Raw genomic sequence first — 21,281 nt, forward strand, 5'->3', positions numbered from 1 at the left:
TGTATATATATATATATATATATGTTATATATCTTTCTAAATTGTTATATCACTTCTTTCATATTTTATATAGAAATATGGTGCTAAAAATAAACATTTAATTAACAAACGAACAAAGAAATGAAAGTTAATGCAACTGAAATGTAACATTTAACACAAAAATATAGAATACATATAAAGAAAAAAAATTACATATACAATTTTATAATTATATATAAAATTCGCATTTAAATATTTGGTTGTTAAATTAAAATATATTTCATATAAAATATACTTTTATACTTATATTATATACAAATATAATAGACAAATATTTAATAAACATGTATTTTCATTATTTATATCCAACATTTATTTATTTTTCACATGTTTTAATAAAAATACATTGCTAAAAACAAAATTAGTAATTATTGTGGCCGGAAAAGATCGGAACTAAAAAAAAAATCCTACAAAATTTGCATCCAAGGGTTAAATCAAATTAACCCCCCCGACAGACTCAGGTTAATAATGATGTCTAGCTGGCTCTGTCTGACGCTGTTCATACCTCTTTGACCTGGTGCAGTCCTGCAGGGTGCTGACTGCAGGCCCGGTGGCTGGCGGTGGGGGACTTGTGGTGGGTGATGGTGATGACAGAGGCGGGCGTCCCGTGCTGGGGGGTCTGTCTTTGGGCGGAGATGGAGGAGCACTGTGGGACGGGGTGTGGGTGCAGGGAGAAGCTGCGGGTCCGGCCGGATGAGGAGGAAGAGGAGGTGTTGCAGGAGGAGGAGGAGGTGCAGCCCTGAAAGAGACAGCAGCAATGGCAGCAGCAGCAGGAATGAGAGGAAGAGCAGCCGCCCAGGCCTCGCTTCCCCACGGGCACAGGAACAGGCCCTGTGCCACCAGCACGGTCTACCATCACGCAAAAGAGCATCATCGGCCTGACACGACCAAGACAGCAGCCACGTACAGACAGGGAGGGGGAGAGGATGCAAGCGCATCGCATGGCGGAAGATGAGAATATGAGACGGCAGAGAGAGGAGGAGAGAGAGCTTCCTGTGGAGTCCTGTTCTCCGCAGCAGAGAGATAAAGGTTGTCACTCGTTTCGAATGCTTTCATCTCTAAAAGCTCTCCGGTACAACCTGAGAACTGCAATCTCATTCCATCAAAGCTAATCACAGACATCATTTTTTCCATGATTCACAAAAGCATTTAGTGCGCTGCTGATGAAAAATGCGCTAAGGCAAGTGTCTAATGCATGCTTTTAAAATGCAAGTCTAACTAGATTTATACTTTGTTTAAAAAAATGAGCAAAACTTTCTTCTACAATGCTTCTGGGTTTACTGAAGACTTGGGAGTGTTTTTTTTACCGCTCTGCTTCATGGCTTCTACAAAATATCTTTATTCTCATCCATAGTTTGGGCCTATTGGGGTATTTTATTTTATTATTACTACTTATATTTAAAACAAATGCTTTTCAAAAATATGAAGCAGAACAACTGTTTTCAACATTGATAATAATAATGTTTCTTGAGCAGCAAAGAAGGATCATGTGACTGAAGACTGGAGTAATGATGCTGAAAATTCAGCTTTGCCATCATGGGAATAAATTACATTTCAAAATTCATTCAAATAGAAACCATTTATTTAAAAGTGTAATAATATTACACAATTTTACAGTTTTTACTGTATTTTTTAATCAAATAAATGCTGTTCCTTTGATCTTTCTTTTCATCAAAGACTCCTTAAAACAAGTATCATGTTTCCCACAAAAATATTAAATATAAACAGAGGATATGGTCAGGTAAAAATAAAAGAAAATGTAATGGCACATATGCATTCATACGAAACTACAGGGAACATTGCACTCCTGGGAGTTTCAAAATGGACTCTTAGGCTGGATGAAGATCACACTCTTTGATACGGCCCGAAATGAGATCACACTACAAGGTTTTCTGTGCAAGCTGGAATGAGTATTTTATTCAGGTCTGATAGAGCTCCCCACCCTTTATGATTGCAGTCAAATGGCAGCCCATTGTACAGACATCTAAGATTTCAGCTGTGATATGTATATGTGTGTATATATATATATATATATATATATATATACAGTATATATATATATATATGTGTGTGTGTATATGTGTGTGTGTGTGTGTGTGTGTGTGTGTGTGTGTGTGTGTGTGTGTGTGTGTGTGTGTGTGTGTGTGCGCGTTTGTTATTATATAGTAGCCCCTATTGGAATTGTGAGTTTACTTGATTACTATTCCAATGGGAGTCAATGACAGCCCTATGAACAAAATTATGAAAATTGGCATACTTGTTGTGATGATAATGAATAGTAATCTAAACCAACTTTGGGGTCTCTAGGACCAACTCAATAGCACCACCACCAGTTCAAAAATTCACTTTTCAAATGTTATAACTTTTGAACCCTTTGATCTGGAAAAATGAAACTTAGTACACCTGATTCCTCTAATCATGCTGATCACATTCAAAAACTTGAGACTATGCCCATTACATTAGGGGCCATTTTGAAAGGACAGTATTAAGTTTTTTCGCTACTCCTTCAAATTTTGTCCAATTCATATGAAAATTGGCTCAGATTGTTTTGGGACTGAGCTGCAAAGAAATGACAGAACAGATTGTTTTTATTGATCTTTGTTCAAAAGTTATATGTCATGGACTTAAAGTCGACCCAAAATTGGTTCAGAGGCTATATCTCGGCCAAACTTTGATCAGTCGAAATGGAAATTGGTACACTTAATTGGAACCATGGTCTGAGGGTCCTTGCCAAATTTGGGAACAGTGCCACCTACAGGTCATGAGATCTGGAAAATGGCTATTTTTGCTAATTACTGTTGAACATTTGAAATGTTGAAACAGTTCAACATGTTGAAAATCAAGATCTTGGTGTCGATGGATTTCTTGTGTCAAGCCGAATCAGATGATACCGTCTTTTAAACGATTTGACATATTGACACACAATTTAGCAGGTATCATCATCGGCATGTCCTGAAGATACCTGAGAAGTTTGAACACAGCGCCACCTAATGTTCTAGAGATATACATTTTTTTGTAAAAACGCTTATAACTTTTGGAAACATAGTTCAAAATTTGATTTCTTTGTGTCATTATGTTCCTTGGTTTATGCCGATTCCGACGATATCTCATCTCATTTCATCTCATCTCATTTTCCATCAATGTGTCTGTCTGCCATATTGAAGCAAATGAAAAGCAGTTTTTTCCAAAGATTGGACCGAGCCGCACAGAAATAACTGAACGAATTTTTGATATTCGCTACTGTTCCTGAGAAATATCTCTCCAAAGTTGACTCTGTCTGTGTTTGTTGTCTTATGCTAGTTAGCTTAGCATGCTAATTGGTTAACATGCGAACCAGTTGCCATTCTTTCTAATGTGGCTCTTCAGCTATCAGATTAATCATAAACTACATTAGCATTAAGTTATCTTAGCATGCTAATCTGGTTAAAATATTAAATCATGCTTTTGTGTACTCATTCTAACACTGAAGGCTCTCCTCGGCAGCCTGGTGAATCAGTGACCATTCAGGTCGTGGGATCGAATCCTGTTTGGCACATGCTTAGACCACAAGAGGTACTGTGGCCAGAAGTGGTGCAGAAGTTGCTTCTGTTCCAAACACAAACATGCAGTGCATTTATATACGAAATCTTCATTTTGAGTTGATTCTCTCTTGAACTTTGTAACTTTGGCATCTCTATGAAAACACGTCTTCCCAGTGGAACAACAAGATGAGCGACAGGAACCTGACCCAGAGATTGTGAGTTTGAGTCCTGTGTGGGGCAACTTAAAAAAATTGTGTGTAATGTTGTGTAAATAGAGCCAATAGCTGTGGTTCTGCCTTCATAAACTCAAGTCTCTGTAAAATTAAACAAACCGTTGTATGAGTGGCATGCTGTTTAAAGCAACATCTATCTGTAATTATAAACATTTTATAAATTGACAAAATTGCATAATGCAAAAAACATAATAGAACTGTGCTAACACTGCAGCAGGTAATAATCAGTGCAGTGCCAGTAAATAATAAAATATATACACCAATTTTTAAAGTTATGTTAATAATTTAAAATAAGTACACTGAGTATAGAGAATCCATGGAGCATCTGTTGCATGCATTATGGATTTAGTCATCAAATGAATAAATATAACACTCTGGTTATGTATTTGGCCTTAGGCCGATGATGAAGACAAGGCCCAGATTTGTGTGGTTTCAAATTACTTTGCTTATAATGTGATTAATCAAAGAGACTGCAAGGATTTTTCTTCTTTTAGAATACATTAGCAGCTAACACTGGGTTGTTTTATTAGACTACCATTTGTTGGTCATATATTGAAAATGAATGCTAATAGAAGTCAAACAATGTTTCAGCCTCAAGGCTAAATTCCATTCCATTTAACCCACACTCTAAATTAGTGGATAATGCTGCTCTCACCCATATGTAAACACTCATTTTCAGATCTGGCTGTAGTTACCATCATTTTCTGCCACTCAAGAGCGCTGATCTGCCGTAAACAGTGTCGAATGTATATTTCTGCATTTAGAATCTTTTTTAGGCGAAGAAACAAACATTATGCATCTTGAGGCATGATTAAATGGCATGTTTTTAAGTAGGCGGACGCTTAAAGATTAACTCAGTAAAGGTTAAACATACAAATCACTATCTGTTCAAAGTCAGACAATAGTGGGAAACGATGCGTGACAAGCAATGTGTTTTTGTCACATGGTATGTGAACTGACACAATAAAGATAAGTCTGTTTCTCCTCTCAGTATCAAACTGTTGCATATATCTTTGGACAAAGATAAACCGTGCCATGTGGATAAAAGAGAAATGAGTCTACATTTATAGTAAATGATCATGTCAGGTGAGCCGTGTAGATCATATCCATACAGCTACTTATTTTATTGCTCACTGAATTATAATAATCATAACTAAAACCTGTGAATAACAATAGCAATTCTGTAAAAAGCAAGCTAAAACCTTGAGTTAAACCGCTTAGAAAGGTAATAGCACATCTCAACCAAATAAACAAACTCAAGACCTCATTGGAAATGCCACCCATTACAACGAACCTTTTATCCAATGTGATTAACTTTATTCTCTGCTGAAAAGAGACACAGAAAGTAAGCAGCATCACAAATCACACGACTACAGGGGCAGTTTGTCATCGAAGTTGCGCCTGGAGAGGTCAGAGGAAATGGAGAGCGAGTCAGTCAGTACAGAGAAAGTGTGTGTGTGTGTGTGTGTGTGTGTGTGAGAGAGAGAAAGAGACAAAGGCAGGAAGGATGACAAGAGGCACTTACAGATAGGACAGTAAGTACATCGTCGATGACAGGGTGAACTAAATCAAAGGAGGAGAGCCTCAAGACAAACACTGTGGTTTTAAAAGCGAAAGGGAGCGAAAGGAGATGTAAAGGAAGGAAATGAGAGCACAGTGTGCCGAGTTAAATGTAACTGGGTTACCTTGGCGCTGCCGTCTGAGTGGCGTCGGGCACACAGCTGAAGCTGGGTCATCCACATCTGCTGCTCACGTGCATCACAAGCTAGAAGAAGATACACATACTATAAATGGCCACATTCATTCATGTTGTCTCAATAGCTACTTTAATCCAATAAGTAAGGAATAATTGACGACTGGCCTTTGAATTGTTTGAAAATAATGCACAACCGAGGTGGTAATGTGGCCACAATGTGAAGCGGAGTCAATAATTCCACGTATTCGTTACCACACCTCAAGACATTGTTCAGATGTTGTATTTTAAGACATTCAAGACATCATATTTTTGTCCTTAAAACTTGTGTGTAGCATCTCATTCCACGCTTCCATTGCTAATTCCAAAATGTAATTTTAGAGCTAGTAACGGAGACTTGAGCCATTGACAGCAGACTAATGAGAGAGAGAGAGAGAGAGAGAGAGAGAGAGAGAGAGATTAAGTGTGTGTGAATTACCTGAGTCTGTGCATCTCTTAACAGAGTTTGGAAGCAGCAACTCTACTAATAGCGAAACTATACGTTTACCTGCTTCAAGAACAGCGCCATTATTACCTCGCTAGAGAGAAATGTCATGTAGCTTTTAAGTTGCTAAACTATTTTACTCCAAAAACTCATCAGAGCAGCGATGACAACAGGTTTCTGTGCGCGTGTGTGTCCGAGAAGCTTTCCGTACATAATAAAACGTAATTTTGCGGCAAAAAAAAAAACATGGAAATAATTTGTCTTTTTTATCCTATGAAACCAAATGGCACAAGCGCACACGCTGAAGTTGCATATCAGACAGGGTTTTTATATAGCCTATGATAAACCATTAGGTATTGTATGGTTACCCAGGTAGAATAAATGCAAGTATTTTCACCGACACAAGACCAAAAAACTCAATTTGTGGCTTGTCTGTTACCTGGGGTAAGATTGAGGGAAGGTGTGAAATGAGAAAAACAGCACCTGAAGATTATTATTTCAGAAGACTGGAACACTGGGAGCGGACGAGGCTCTGTCAAACTGCTGGGAATAACGCTGGAGGTGACAGCTTATTTCCTGCGAAATTCATCCTCTCACAACCTCTCCGAAATTGCCTTTGTTACAAATGGCCGATTTGGCTGGGGGCATTTTGCTTGTAAACTCCTGATACAGTCTAAATGAGTTCTCAGAGTCGCCCCGAACCGACAGAGAATTTTGATGTAAAACCATCATAAAAAATTGTGGCATACAGTGAATGCCAACCATGAAAAGACTCTTGGCGTACTTGAGATGACAGAGAGGGAGAAGTATAGAGATCTAATCTGATGTATAAGTAGCTGGCGGGAAAGAAAGGGTGAGCGTGGACAAGTAAATCACAGATAAAGGGGGATGCCTGAGGGGAAAACAGATTTCAAAGAGATTCTTCCTTAATAGACATAGCACAAGGTGACTCAAGTTAAAGGATAATAGAGACGGGAGGGATCAAATCGGACACAAATGACCATGTTAAAAGCAAAAGCATAAGATTAAAATCCACGAAGGCGAGAGGACACTCACCCCGCAGTTTGAAGAGATCTCCATTCGCAGCATAGACTGTGAACATGAAGGGAAACTCGTCGCTTAGGGCCACCGAGGAGCCAATGAGGGGCAGAGACCCTCGTGGCTTCTGGTCCTTATTGTGCTCATTGATGAAATACTGAAGTTGGCCAAGCTCAGGGTCCAACACAAAGTACCTGCATGACAAAAGACAGAGAGGAGAAGATGATGACATTACAACTAACCTGGATTTTGATAGCGAGTGATGCCTGATGTGTGAGTGTATTGCATTATATGCATTTTCTAGGGTGTTCTTCTCATTGGTTGCCAGAGCTTTGCTATGAGGTTGCTCAAATTTTCTGAGTGGTTGAAAATACTAAGTCTGATCGCTTAGAAAAGTAGCAGCACTTCTTCTCAAAATGCTGCATGAATTGAGGTATTATTTATGTCTGTAACAGAAACCTGTCGGGCGAGTTACAGTAAGCACCTAAGTTTAATAATTCAAAAAAATGAGCAGTAGTAACAGTGATGCTTGCCTTTGAAAACATACATGCAGTATAACTGGCCTACAACAAAAAGCCTATGAGAGCTTTACGGTGGCCATTATTACTGTCTCTCTCTCTTTCTATCTCATTATTCGTGATGCATTACATGCCATGTCTGGTTCCCCACTGTCAGAGCCAACCAGAGAGGAGCTTTATACAGGATCGTAACTCTGCAGGGAATGGACTGTAATCACACGGTTTGGGTGCTAAAACACAACAGCCACCCTCTTAGTAAAAAATGGATGTGCTGCCAGTTTCTCTTCCACGGTCTCTCTGATGGGGTCTCTGAAAGCTAGGCATACACACATCATTATTTTAAAGAGCAGCTAAAAGTATGAAGATCAAAGCGGCAACAGATGCATTGCTTTTGATGGCGGAGGACAGACAATCACTGTGGACCTTTGGTGACATTTGCTTCCATAACCTCATTCCCCAGCGTGAAAAAAAGACATTGTGTTATACCCTTTAAAAAATATACCCCCAGTTTCACAGACAAGGCTTAAGCCTAGTTCCAGACTAAAATGCATGTTTGAGCTTTTTTAAACTGAAAATCTTACAATATGTCATCTTATGTTGCACGGGTATATTTGTGGCAATAGCCAACAAAACATTGTATGGGTCAAAATTATAGATTTTTCTTTTATGCCAAAAATCATTAGGATATTAAGTAAAGATCATGTTCCATGAAGATATTTTGTAAATTTCCCACCTTAAATATATAAAACGTTTATTTTTGTGAATGGATGCAGCACTATCGCCAATAGAAATGGACAACTTTTCTGTACCCTCAGATTCCAGATTTTCAAATAGTTGTATCTCGGCCAAATATTGTCCTATCCTAACAAGCCATACATCAATGGAAAGATTATGTATTCAGCTTTCAGGTGATGTATAAATCTCAATTTAAAAAAAATTACCCATAAGACTGGTTTTGTGGTCCAGGGTCACATTTAGTCTAAAGATGCACACCAGTAATGTTTCATTCAAATGCAAGTTTATAAAAGCTACTTAAATGTCCTAATTAAACTAAGACCTAATCCTAGCTTAATCTAAGCCTTGTCTGTGAAACCAGGCCATAGAATAAAAAAATATATATACACATAAATTGTTTATCTATATATTTTAATAACATGTTAATTTATTTATTTGTCACATTTCATATTTGCTGGTACCATGGCACAATGTATTGTATAATACGTTATAATACCATTTCTATATTATTTACATGCTATTCAAAAATGCATGATTTTACAAAGAATTGCATGACATATTATGTGACATAATCAAACTCGAACTGTGCTAACATGCTCTCGTGTGTCTATCAGTGGGTGAATTAATTACATTTGTGATAGACATTCTCTTAGCGGTTCTTTTCAGTAAGTTATTCTCTCCAAGGCCCAATTCTCATCAGGTCAAAATATTGAGTGGTGTGGAAACCTCTCTCTGTTACACACACACACACACCCACCCACAAATCATTAAGCACTAAACAGTGACTAGTGCTGGGGTTAACGTGAGGGCTATTTCTGAGCCATTGCGGACGGCGAGTAACCCTCCGGTCCTGATGCTCGTCATTTGCTTGGCCTGTTTCCTTATCGATCGTAGGACTAAGCAAGAGAATGAGCACAACATTATAGATGTGAGGGATTTCCCATCACGGATGAGTCATAGTCTCTCTCCCAGATGAAAGAGCCTTAACTGTGGGCTGTGCTGCACTCAACCCTGCAGAACACACAACCATGAAATCCCACAAAAACAAAAAACCTCCAGCTTTCAATGAGAGGCTCTTGCTTTGGAGTGTTTCTGCACAGCTCAGCTGTTAAAGGGCTCATTTCACATTTAGATTCCTGACTACAAATAAGACTCTTTCATTTTGGGAAGGTCCTCTAAAACATAGGACTATCGTGAAATCATGATATTTTGAGATTAGAGTTTGTGTTATTTTGTAGAGATACAACCAGCATACTAATGCAATTATAATATACAATACATATCTGCAGTAAGACTGTAGGATCAAGGAATCAAATCAAAAGAGAATCACCTATTACATAACACCAGAACTTAGATAACAGGTAGGCAAACTAAGAGGTGGGATTTTATATCTTAATAGATTGCATCAGATTTTACAAAATGCAACATTACTTGAGTCTTATTTGATAAAAATGTTTCATTTTAGATAATATATCGTGATGTCCAAATCAAAAACCTTTAGGAGAATCATCAAACAAAGATTTTAAAATCATGTATGTACAGTGTAGGCCTATATATATATATATATATATATATATATATATATATATATATATATATATATATATATATATATATTTATGAAAGTAAACATTTTGGTTATATATATAGTAACCAAATTGTTTACTTTCATGCATGATGTCATAACGGATCGACATTAATTTCATTATTCATTTTTATACTTGTGCTATATTTGACCAAAACTCAACATATAAGATGTCATGCAAGTACGAGGATAAAGCTGCTCATATGCTCAGCATCAACAGGGGGAGAATCCCAAAAATGTAAACAGTGAAAGATATTATTTAATTCATGCATAGCGTCATATTGCATTGGAATAGACCGCTTTCTTTGCATTGCTGGAAGATGACGTGTCTTCATTCTTTGATCCAGATACTGGATGTCATGAAAATTAAGGAATTATATGATCAGAAATGTGAACACTCTTCATCATATTGGACTATAAGTCTGCCACGACAAAACATTTAGTAAGGGTTTAAAAGTTGGAAAGAGTGAGCAAACGCCAAAAAACTCTTTACCTGCTCTGCCAACCTTGTAATAAATTGGTGTATTTGTTCAAAACCCCCTCCAAGTGTCTCTTCTGGGTCTGAGATGGATGAGTGTCCGAAACAGCCCCTGATTCCGGACTATACGAGCCGCTTCTTGCCTGTCTCTGTGCGGGATTCCCCAGATCCGCGGACCACTTTCCTTTACTGCTCCCTGAATGCGACGCGTTCAGTGTTTTTTCCATGATTATTCCAAACTCTGGATCATACAATATCACGATTCAAAATCCAAAGCACAGTTTCAAAACCAAACCAAAGATACTGTTAAAATGATCATCGTATGGAGAGGACGTGATTGGAGATTACTTTCATTTTTTTATCTTGCTGCCTTGCCTTGGACTCTTTAATGGGCTTCTCTGTGTTTCCATTGGAATCAGTGTGTGGTCACTCCCCTCCCGCTCTCCTCAAACAGGAATGCTGCATCAGAAAGGCGAGACGAGTGAACGCAAAGCCACGCCCCCTCATTATCATAGGCACGAAGAAATTATAAAATGCATGAAATAAGTTAATACTAAATAAACGAAATAAAACAATACAAATTAAATAATGAACAAGTATGAAATATACAAAAAATTATTTAAAAAACTTACCTTTTCATTTATTTATTTATTTAAAATAAACTATTAATAAACAATTATTTTACAAGCACCCGACGCATTTGTCTTTCTGACGCTAATTTCTGCTGATATTTATTTAAGATTAACTTATGATTTACATTTTCAATTTTTTTTTCTGTATTATGTTATTATGTTTTCGTTGGGGTGAAAATTATACTGTGATGTCGTAATAAAAAAATAATAATAAAAAAAATAATAATAATAATTTCCACGCAAAAAAAAAAAAAATTAATAAAAAAATAATAATTGTGTTTTCATATTTTAACATTTGTAATTGTCGGGGGGAAATAATTTCCATTCATGTTTTTATATTTTCATATTTTAGCATTTGAAATTGTGGGTCTGAGACAAAAGTAGATCAAAGTCTTTACAGAAAAGGCTAAAACAAAAGATGTGAGGACTGAGGAGTAAAAAAGTTTCCAAGTTTTGACCACCACATTGCAAAAAGAAAAAGATGGAATAGGTGTAAATGTTGTTAGTTCTATGAGCAACCTGCGAAAGAAAGAAAGAAAGAAAGAAAGAAAGAAAGAAAGAAAGAAAGAAAGAAAGAAAGAAAGAAAGAAAGAAAGAAAGAAAAGAAAAGAAAGAAAGAAAGAAAGAAAGAAAGAAAGAAAGAAAGAAAGAAAGAAAGAAAGAAACTATGAGGATGCATTAATGTAATGGATATTAATATAATGAGCTATTAGGTTTAATGAATAGGCTATTGTTAAAAACAAATTCACAATGTGTTTATAGATAAGGTTTAATCTGCTCAAGTAGAATGGATAGCCTAATTATTTCCATAAAAGCGCTATACACATAAACTGCATTAAATTATCCTCCAATGTGAGTCAAGGTTTTTACAGCAACTATTTTAAACATCCAAAAGAAACCTGTAGAAATGAGAGAAAAAACTACAACTCCCAGAATTCCTAGATATCATTGATGACGCAGTCAAAAGTGGACCAGCACGTTCCCTCCCACCGAGAAACTGCTTGACTTTATAGTATTATTGCCTTTATTGTTTACTTGAAACATTTATCCGTTAGTTGATCGCAAAGGTGGCGATGGCTGCTCCGCTGAAAGTGTGTATTGTTGGTTCAGGAAACTGGTGAGTATGAGCGTGTAATAATTAGATATGATCAATATGTGATTGTAATGAGATTAATATATAAAACATATGGCGTGGACCAACTGCTATAGCTCAGAGAATACTTACATTAACTGGAGCGCAAGTTTAATTGCCTGCGTATTCATATCGATATTCAGGTCCTTATGTTAGACATTGTTATTCTGGGCAAAATCAAGTGATTAATGACTTGATCTGATGAGCTGCATGCTGCATAACACTCATTTGATTGCAGCTGGCAAAACAGCTTCTCAGGGTTGTAAACCCTGCTTGAAACGTCTCAGTGAACTGCTGTTTAACAACAGACTGGCATTTTGATTAAAGATACTGTTGTGTTGTACTGTGCCAAGGGGCTCTGCTATTGCAAGAATTATTGGCTCCAATGCACAGAAACTCCAGTGCTTTGCCACAACAGTCAAGATGTGGGTGTATGAAGAAATGGTCAATGGCAAAAAGCTTTCTGAGATCATCAACACAGAGCACGAGAATGTCAAGTATCTTCCAGGCTACAAACTCCCAGAGAATGTGGTAAGACAGTGGGTGGGGTGCATAAATATTGTTTTATGCTAGCTTGATCTGATGTGGAAATAAGTGTCAGATTAATGGTGTTTTTCCGGTAGGTTGCTGTGCCGCAGCTTCGGGATGCCGCGGATGGTGCCGACCTCCTGGTTTTCGTGGTCCCTCACCAATTCATCCGGAAACTGTGCGATGAGATGATCGGCTGCGTTTCGGAGAAGGCTCGTGGAATTACACTAATCAAAGTGAGAATACTCTGCATTGTACAGAATTGACTTGTTGTGCTTTTTGAAAGGCTTCCTAAGCTATACTGAAGAGGGAAGGTTTTATTATGGGCTAGTTGTGGCCTAATGGTTAGAGAGTTGGACTTGTAAGGTCGCGGGTTTGATTCTCAATACCGGCAGGAAAAGACTCACCCAACCACTCCCCGTGTGTGTTCACTACTCACTACTCCTAATGTGTGTGACTGTGCACTAATGCAATACCGAGTGTACAACCGATGTATGCTCAACGGCTAGAGAATACCCATAATGCACTGTGAGGGTTGCACACTGAATGAATTCCCGCACCGGACCAGAAGATGGTGCCCGCAGCTGAATCATCCATCCATCAATTTTCCAAACCGCTGGTCTAATGTGGGTACAGCGTAATACCATACAGGTATAAGTTCCTTTTTAATTGATTGTTAAATTGTTTAATTAAGGTTTATACGTAGTTTCCATGACAGAGTTCAAGATAAATCTTTTCAAGCTGCAGGTTTGCTAAATTTCAAATGATTATTAAACAGCAAGCACAAACTATGCAAAAGCAGCATCCCTTCCGGCACACTCAGTGTCCGAATTCGCTCACTCATCATTCACTCCCTCCAGTGAACTATATTAGTGGACTAATAGGAAATAGTGAATGAGGGTATAGGGGTCTATTTCGGACACAGCCCAAGTTTTGGTCAAACCTTGAGAATCCTCTTCCATGCAGACAGGATGTTCAGGACTGAAGAATGCAGAGAAGTCTCAGACTTTATGTCTTTTTAAAAGCTCAGCACAGTGCACCATATGTGGAGTGACTCATGGGTAAAAAAGGGCCCTCTGTCCTGCTGGCAAACTCTTTGCGTGCAAATTACCTCCTGGTGCTAGTTTGTCTCCTCTGTTACTGGCTATGCCACTCAGGGCTTCATCTCTGTAGTTGTACCTCACCAAATTAAATGTATCTTCTTCACTTCGCTATTTGAAAAGTCGCCTCATTAAATTTCTCACAGTGTTCCGTGTTTAATTTGAAAAGATATGGTTTGTCTGTTTTCTTTTTCAGATTTCTGCCCATTTCTTGTGTACTCATTCCACCTCCCTTATTATTTTTGTTCTGCTTTGGTGTTCCTCCTCATTTTTTGAGTCATTAGGCAAAGATAGTCCTCCTAACATCTGTGTTTCAGAGTTATATCTACTGAGGGGGAAATGGTGTGATGCTACATTAAAAGAGCGTTGGTGTTGATAGAATTCTCTCTTTTTTCCTTCTTTGTAGGGCATAGATGAAGGACCAGAAGGATTGAAGCTCATCTCTGACATCATCCGGGAAAAAATGGGCATCGATGTCAGTGTCCTAATGGGGGCCAACATTGCCAATGAAGTGGCGGCCGAGAAGTTCTGCGAGAGCACCATTGGTGAGTGAATGTAAACTGTGAAAATACTGTAGATAGTGGCGCTTGTAAGGAACCACATAGACCACGAACACACTGCGGGTAAATTCAGTTCACCTGTTAACGCTTAATCCTGTTCTGTATACACAAAGTTCAGTAATTTGCAGGAGTGACAACCGCATTTACAAAAATTTGCATTGTGTACGAAACCGAACTGGACAACCAGTTGTTAAAGGGGTCCTATTATGCCCTTTTTAGTCTAGATTTTGTTTTTGGGGTGTACTAGAATATGCTTTCATGCTTAATTGTTCAAAAACACATTATATTTCACATATTTTATATTATTACAGCACCTCTCTCCCCAGTCTGGCTTGAACGTGTCGTTAGTTCGATGAAGCCCCTACTTTCGAAATACGAAATGTGCTGTGATTGGTTCGCTGTCACAGTATGTTGTGATTGACACCACGTGTTTGGGAAATGTCACGCCCCTTACCTTACCGTGAGTTTCATCTGCTCAGGTGTAAATATTAAGTATGGTGTCAATTTCAAGCCTGATTCAGACTTAAGAATGGTTAATGGTTCATTTTCCTAAGGGGTGGTGAACAGTCTTACAAAAGCGAGAGCTTACAAAAGCTACAGTAAACACTACATCAACACTAATGTTGGCTAGCAGGCGAGCGCAGGCAAATCCCTTTGTTTACAGCGTAACAACAACATAAAACGTATGGAACTGTTAATAGAAAACACAACTACAAATAATTAGACATACTTACAAGTTTTGATCCATAAACAACAGATTGTCCCGACATAGTGAGAACTGCTCCGTTTTGGAAACGGGGTGAAAAAAAAACAGTGTCGCTTTGATATAGCGACAACATCATCTTCTCTTACACAGCTCAGCCAGGCCTCATCTCATTTTTGCATATTCTGTGGGCGGGGATTATTTTAATGAGTAACATTATGACTTCATAAGATCCAGAAATAACACGTTGTAGTTCATGGAAAGTGAATTCTGTTAAATAAAATATCTCTTTTTGGAGTGGACTTTGAGCTTTGTAACCTTGCAGGTCTTTTTTATGCTTAAACAGCAACATTACAGACTAACTAAAGTTGAAAAAGTGAAAAGGCAATATAGGACCCCTTTAATGACATATTTAAATGCACGTTAGAGAAATCAGACCAAACTAGTGCAACCTGCACCTTCCCACTTTAATAACTCCATAAACTTGATCACTTTACAAGAAGCCCAAAAAACGCTTATAATAAGTGGATATGGCAACACTTCAAGAGAACGCTCTGCAAAGTATCCTTCCAAGAATAGACAAAACACGACGGCTCTGTTGGCAATGATTTAGTTAAAATAGTATAACATATATATATTAAAAACGAGTCTTTGGATACTGTAATATTACTTTGATCAAAAATAGCAGATACCAAACACACAAGGCAGCAGAACATTGCTATGGAGATTACCACAATGTCAGTCATCGCAATTTCTGGAGCAAACTGTGTTCCGTACACGCACACAATGAAAATATATGGGATTCACACTCATGTTTAAATGGGTGTACTGTAGTACACATAGTAACTTGCTAAAAAGAACCATGGGAAATCTCAACAAACATTTTCTTCGATCCACAGGCAGCAAGGTGTTGGAGAACGGCCACTTGTTCAAAGAGCTCCTGCAGACGCCTAATTTCAGAATCACCGTGGTGGATGATGCTGACACAGTAGAGCTCTGTGGAGCCCTCAAGGTAAATATCAGTCTTGTCTTGCTGCTCATCCCAAGGGAAATATCTGGATGCAGGCACCTGAGATGCAGGGCTTCGGGGGCACGACTCAGACCTCTGTGTAAAGAAGAGAGCTTGCGCTGCTGAATTTACAATTAGATGCTGTAAGGCCGCTGTCTTCCTCCTCGTAAATACATTGTAAAAATCATTGTAACATTGGCAAGCTTTGACAAATATTCTGGGTTTTTTACAACCTAAAGAGATCATTCATTCGCCCTCATTTCATTCCAGAACTTTGACTTTCTTTCTTATGTAGAGCATAAAATAAGTTGTCTCAGTGGCATTATTTTTATCCATAAAATGGAAGTCAATGGCCACCAAAACTGTTTTGTTACCAACATTCCTCAAAACCTCGTTGGTGTTCTGCAGAAGAAAGAAAGTCATACAGGTTTGGAACGACATGACGGTAAATAAATATAACTGAATTTTTATTCAAAAATGTTGTTGCAACCCCATAATATATTATGATTTTTTTTTTGTAACATGTTAAATAATGTACTTTTTTCCCCCATATAATAAAAGTGATTGGGAATTTAAGCTGTCAGCCTCCAAAGAGACAGAAAAGTACCATGAAAGTATCGTAAAAATGGTCCAAATGTGCCTTCTAAAGCCAAATGATAGCTTTGTTAAGTAGACCCAAATCTAACTTATTCTCTTCCTCTCTGCTGAAAATTTGTGCATCAGCTGTAAAGTTGTTTGCATCATAATTTTGAAGTGGGACTACTTTTCTAAGTGAATCATCTGTTGGTTATTTGTTACATTCTTTTTCTACGTAATTGTATATCTGCCATAGATTCTGCACATAGACATGTCCAGCCCAGAATATTTATGTAAAGTCCATCAGTATTTGATTTGCCAAAGTTACCAATAGGCTTTATGCCGAACGTCACATAAACAAACAGGAAAACATGTCTCATTGCATCTGCTTTTCGGAGAAAGTGTTAACGGCAGTACGAACTGACGCCGATATCTATGGACTTTTAAGGTAATCAGCAAACCTAGTTAGTTTTTTCAATTTATTATCTAAATGTTAGTGAGAAGAAAAAAAAAAAAATTAGATATCAATCTGCATATGCGATGGACATGCTAATCTTTGCTTGCTCCTTTTAAAGGTATCTTGAGTAAAACTGCTCTATACAAAGACCTGAAATAAAGAAAGAAAAAAGAACCGGAAGTTTAATGAATATAGAAGTTTGTTGCGCAGAAACCCCAATTTAGATCTTACTGGTATTCTAATAACCCTTGCTTGCTTATTATTTGTAGCATATTAGAACAATTTCTGAAGGATCATGTGACACTGAAAACTAAAGTAATGGCTAATAAGAATTCAGCTTTGCAAACACAGGAATAAATTACATTTTAAAGTAGATTAAAATAGAGAAGTTCTTTTAAATTGTAATAATATTTCACAATTTTAGTGTTTTTAATCAAATAAATGCAGCCTTGTGAGCATAATTTTTTTTTACAAATACCAAACTTTTGAACTGTATATAATATAGGAAAGCAGGATTTATGCTTTTATCGCTTACAAAGTTAATAGGCTGGACACTAATTTGTACCATATTTCTGGAAAGTGCTGGATGCGTTGCACCATTCTGGCATTCTAATAACCTTTCCATCCTTATTTGTCCCTGTTTTAGAACATTGTTGCGGTGGGCGCAGGCTTCTGTGACGGTCTGCGGTGTGGAGACAACACCAAAGCAGCCGTCATCCGGCTGGGCTTGATGGAGATGATCGCTTTCGCCAAACTCTTCAGCAAAGACGATTCCGTGTCCTCCGCCACATTCCTCGAGAGCTGCGGCGTGGCTGACCTCATCACCACCTGCTACGGAGGACGAAACCGTCGCGTGGCAGAGGCTTTTGCCAGGACAGGGAAGGTAAACAGAAAACCCATCCGTTTCTGTCTTTCTCCACTTGCCTGATGGCATGTAATGTACGGTTTATGGATTGAAGGAAGATGCTGAGCATTAGGCACATTTGCTGATGCAGAAAAGATCAATACAGATTTATTTTTCTTTCAGAGCATCGAGGAACTGGAGAAGGAGATGTTAAATGGACAAAAGCTTCAGGGACCATTGACTTCTGCTGAGGTTTATCACATCCTCAAACAGAAGGGCCTAGTTGATAAGTATGTGTAACCATTTTTTGGCTGTCATATTATAGTATTATATATTTGCATTAGCCTTTATGTCGGTTGACATTCTCCTGACGTGGTGTTCATGCACGTGACACAATACTGAATAAAAATCTAAAGTTAAAAAATTGTATCCTAGCAATACAGTCCATATAAAAGAGATCTGATTCTAGAATTTTATAAATGTGCTTCTTTTTGATGCATCATTTTATCCCCCTGTGTCTGTCTTTATGCATTAAAAAGAAGTCTTTTTATAAGACATTTGCAGAGTGAAAATGTCTTTTTTTATGTATGGAATTATTATTTTGTGGAAGCATCTGAAAAGTGTGGTGATTTTCTAGTAATTCTTGTAAACAAAATAAAAATACCAATTAAATACTTTTTAAAAATGTGCCAGAATGTCAAAATTATAACATGATTTTAATTATTGGATGATAATTTCCATTTTAGAGAAAGTACGGAAATTTGTTGCTACTTGCTAATTTTAGAATGTTAATTTTATTTAAAATTTGTATTTAGATAAAAATTGATCTTACATGCACTACCGTTTAAAAGGCTACATTTGAATACATTTTAATTCAGCAAAGATGTGAATTTGTTCAAAACAGGCATTTATAATGTTGCAAAATTTTCAAAGAATCCTGAAAGAAAATGTATCACAGTTTCCACAAAATATTAAGCAGCACAACTGTTTTCAACATTGATAATAACAATTAGAAATGTTTCTTGAGCATCAAATCAGCATATTAGGATCATGTGACACTGAAGACTGGAGTAATGATGCTGAAATTCATACATACATTAAAAATGTATTAAAATAGAAAACAGGTATTTTAAATTGTATTAATATTTCACAATATACCTGATTTTACTGTAATTTGAATTAAATAAATTCAGCCTTGGTATCAGTAAGAGACTTCTTTCAAAAACATTAAACAAATCTTAGCAACTTTTGAACGGTAGTGTGCCTAATATTAGAAGGTGGGATTTGTGCTTTTATCGTCTAAAAACATCTGGATACATTGTTCTATTCTTCATTTAACAGACTGTGTATTATTCAGAGTGACTTACAGAACATGTCTACTGCAGTGACAATCCCCCTGGAGCAACCTGGCATTTAAATGACTCGCTCTAGGTCACAATGTTCTTTGTCAAGATGCATTTGCAAAATTGGTGACATCTCAAATCTGCATTATTCTCCAGGTTCCCCCTGTTCACGGCTGTTTATCAGATCTGTTTCGAGGACAAACCGGTTCAGGACATGATCACTTGCATGCAGAGCCATCCAGAGCACCTGTGAGTGTCTCACAGGGACCAGAACCCCCCGGCGGCTGCCCCCCTCCTCCACCCCCACCCACTACGGTCTGTTAGGTGGTCCTACCTCTAACACTTCTCATTTTCTATTATATACACATACAATGTTATATTTTAAGCTTCTCTTTTCCAGTTTTTGACTAATGGTTAGGCTTGAACTCAGGGGTTTGCCTCCGACCTCGCAGGTTTTGTACATGACAGAATGTACTCAGTTTTTCTTTTGGAAAAGCCATGTGTTGTTCACTCTGTTTGAGCCAGTATGGAGTTTTTAACTATTTTCTCTCTGTCTGACTGCCCTCTTGTGGATGGTCCACAATATCACCTCACTGACAGATGAGATGAAATGCCTATTTTTATTTTTATTAAATGACCATAGAGAGATCTAATCATAAACTCTCACTCCACGTCCACATTGAGAGCGACACGACACGACTAGAACGCCTCCGTATAATCAATGAATTGCATGAGTGTTAATATCCTTTTGAACCAGCACAATACCACTATCCTTAATAAAACAGAAAACGGGGGGTACTTTTACACAGCGTTCGACACAAGGGCACAAGCTAGGTTTAATACTAAGTATACACATTCATTATTTCAGTTCTGATTGTTTCATGTTGATAAATGTTGAAACTGCCATTTACACCTAACATTGTGGGAGACATTAGATTTAGATTTCTTTAAATGTGAAGATGCCTTACTGGTCAGGAACATTTCTCAGACAGTTCAAATAATATTTAAATGGACTCACTTTGGGTTTGAGTTTGTTTTGTTTTAAATGACAATATATTCCATAAAAGGGGCTCAAATCTGTCATCTCAACGTCCCAGCAACCCCCTTTTAGGACTGAGTGCTTTTAAGACTTGTTACAGAACAACATTGTTGTCTACAACTTTTATTGTGTTAGTGTTAAACTTATATCTAAGCTTCAGGAATGCATCAACATCTTGTTTGAAACCCCTAATCGTTGATGTAGTAATCCTGAAAAGCTGAACAACAGTTCACGTTTCCGTTTTAGTACTCGCATCTTTATGGAGATTAGCATTAAAAATACTTAATCTGTATTTGTACTATGAAAAGAATGAAGGAATGAGATCTGTAGTTTTCAAACAAGGGAGCTTGTTAGGTGAGCAGCTAGTGTTTGAATCCATAATGGCCTTTTTTTAGCACTGTACTGTGCTTACAGATCGGTTAGGTCATACCTAACACAAAAAGATTAGCTCTTAGCATGTAGCTGTTACAGTGTGTCTATTATTCCTGTGTTGTTTTTATTTTTTCAGTGTTCATGTAAGAGTTTGAATCATATAAAAGTATTAAACGGTGCAAATGTTGCAGTGAGCTCAGTGTAACACTACTCCAGTGGATGAACTATATAAAACTGCTCCATGTTGTTTTATGAACCCGTCCTGTATTCTCTCCTCTGAGAATGTGATCATCTTTGCAAGTTGTTCTAACTAACGTCATCAAGGCTGAACTTTAAACAAATGCTGCTTTTGAAAGAAACCAATAAAAAAAATCTCTGTGCTAAATGTTTGTTTCTTTAATGCACTGATCTTGGTTTAAATATGAAGCAACATTTTAAGATCCTTAAGTAGCATAAGATGTGTCACAATTTAGATTGTAGATCACAAGTTATGTGGAAGAACAACTGAAAACTCATATTACATTATTTTTATTATATTAATTCAAACTATCTATCTAAATTAAAATACAATCAATATGTAAACTGTAGATCACAAGTTATGTGGATGAATTAAATTAAAACTCAAATTATATTATTTTTATGGTTTTAATTCATTAAAACTA

General features: G+C 37.3%; 2 protein-coding genes across 3 annotated transcripts in view; one reads left to right on the plus strand and one right to left on the minus strand.

The window, feature by feature from the left end:
• osbpl10b (oxysterol binding protein-like 10b) overlaps positions 1-10,776 on the minus strand; it is a 47,437-nt gene extending 36,661 nt beyond the window's left edge. The window contains exons 1-4 of one of the 2 annotated variants that reach the window (XM_079894127.1): positions 10,340-10,769; positions 7,027-7,202; positions 5,479-5,558; positions 545-778 (exon numbers count right to left, since the gene is read on the minus strand). In XM_079894127.1, the coding sequence (XP_079750253.1) occupies positions 545-778; positions 5,479-5,558; positions 7,027-7,202; positions 10,340-10,551 (702 nt within the window). In that variant the 5' untranslated portion in view covers positions 10,552-10,769. Of the gene's footprint in view, positions 1-544; positions 779-5,478; positions 5,559-7,026; positions 7,203-10,339 lie in introns of both variants that reach the window. The other variant, XM_079894128.1, reaches the window with a different exon arrangement.
• Positions 10,777-11,896: 1,120 nt separating this feature from the next.
• Positions 11,897-21,001, plus strand: gpd1l (glycerol-3-phosphate dehydrogenase 1 like). Its single transcript, XM_079894129.1, has 8 exons — positions 11,897-12,073; positions 12,442-12,619; positions 12,712-12,852; positions 14,123-14,261; positions 15,879-15,991; positions 17,668-17,904; positions 18,049-18,155; positions 19,365-21,001. Exons 1-8 carry the CDS (start codon positions 12,030-12,032, stop codon positions 19,459-19,461), a joined length of 1,056 nt encoding a protein of 351 aa, XP_079750255.1. The 5' UTR covers positions 11,897-12,029; the 3' UTR covers positions 19,462-21,001.
• Positions 21,002-21,281: the final 280 nt, after the last annotated feature.

This window comes from Squalius cephalus (genome assembly GCF_949319135.1).
Source record: "Squalius cephalus genome assembly, chromosome: 15".
NCBI classification, from domain to species: domain Eukaryota; kingdom Metazoa; phylum Chordata; class Actinopteri; order Cypriniformes; family Leuciscidae; genus Squalius; species Squalius cephalus.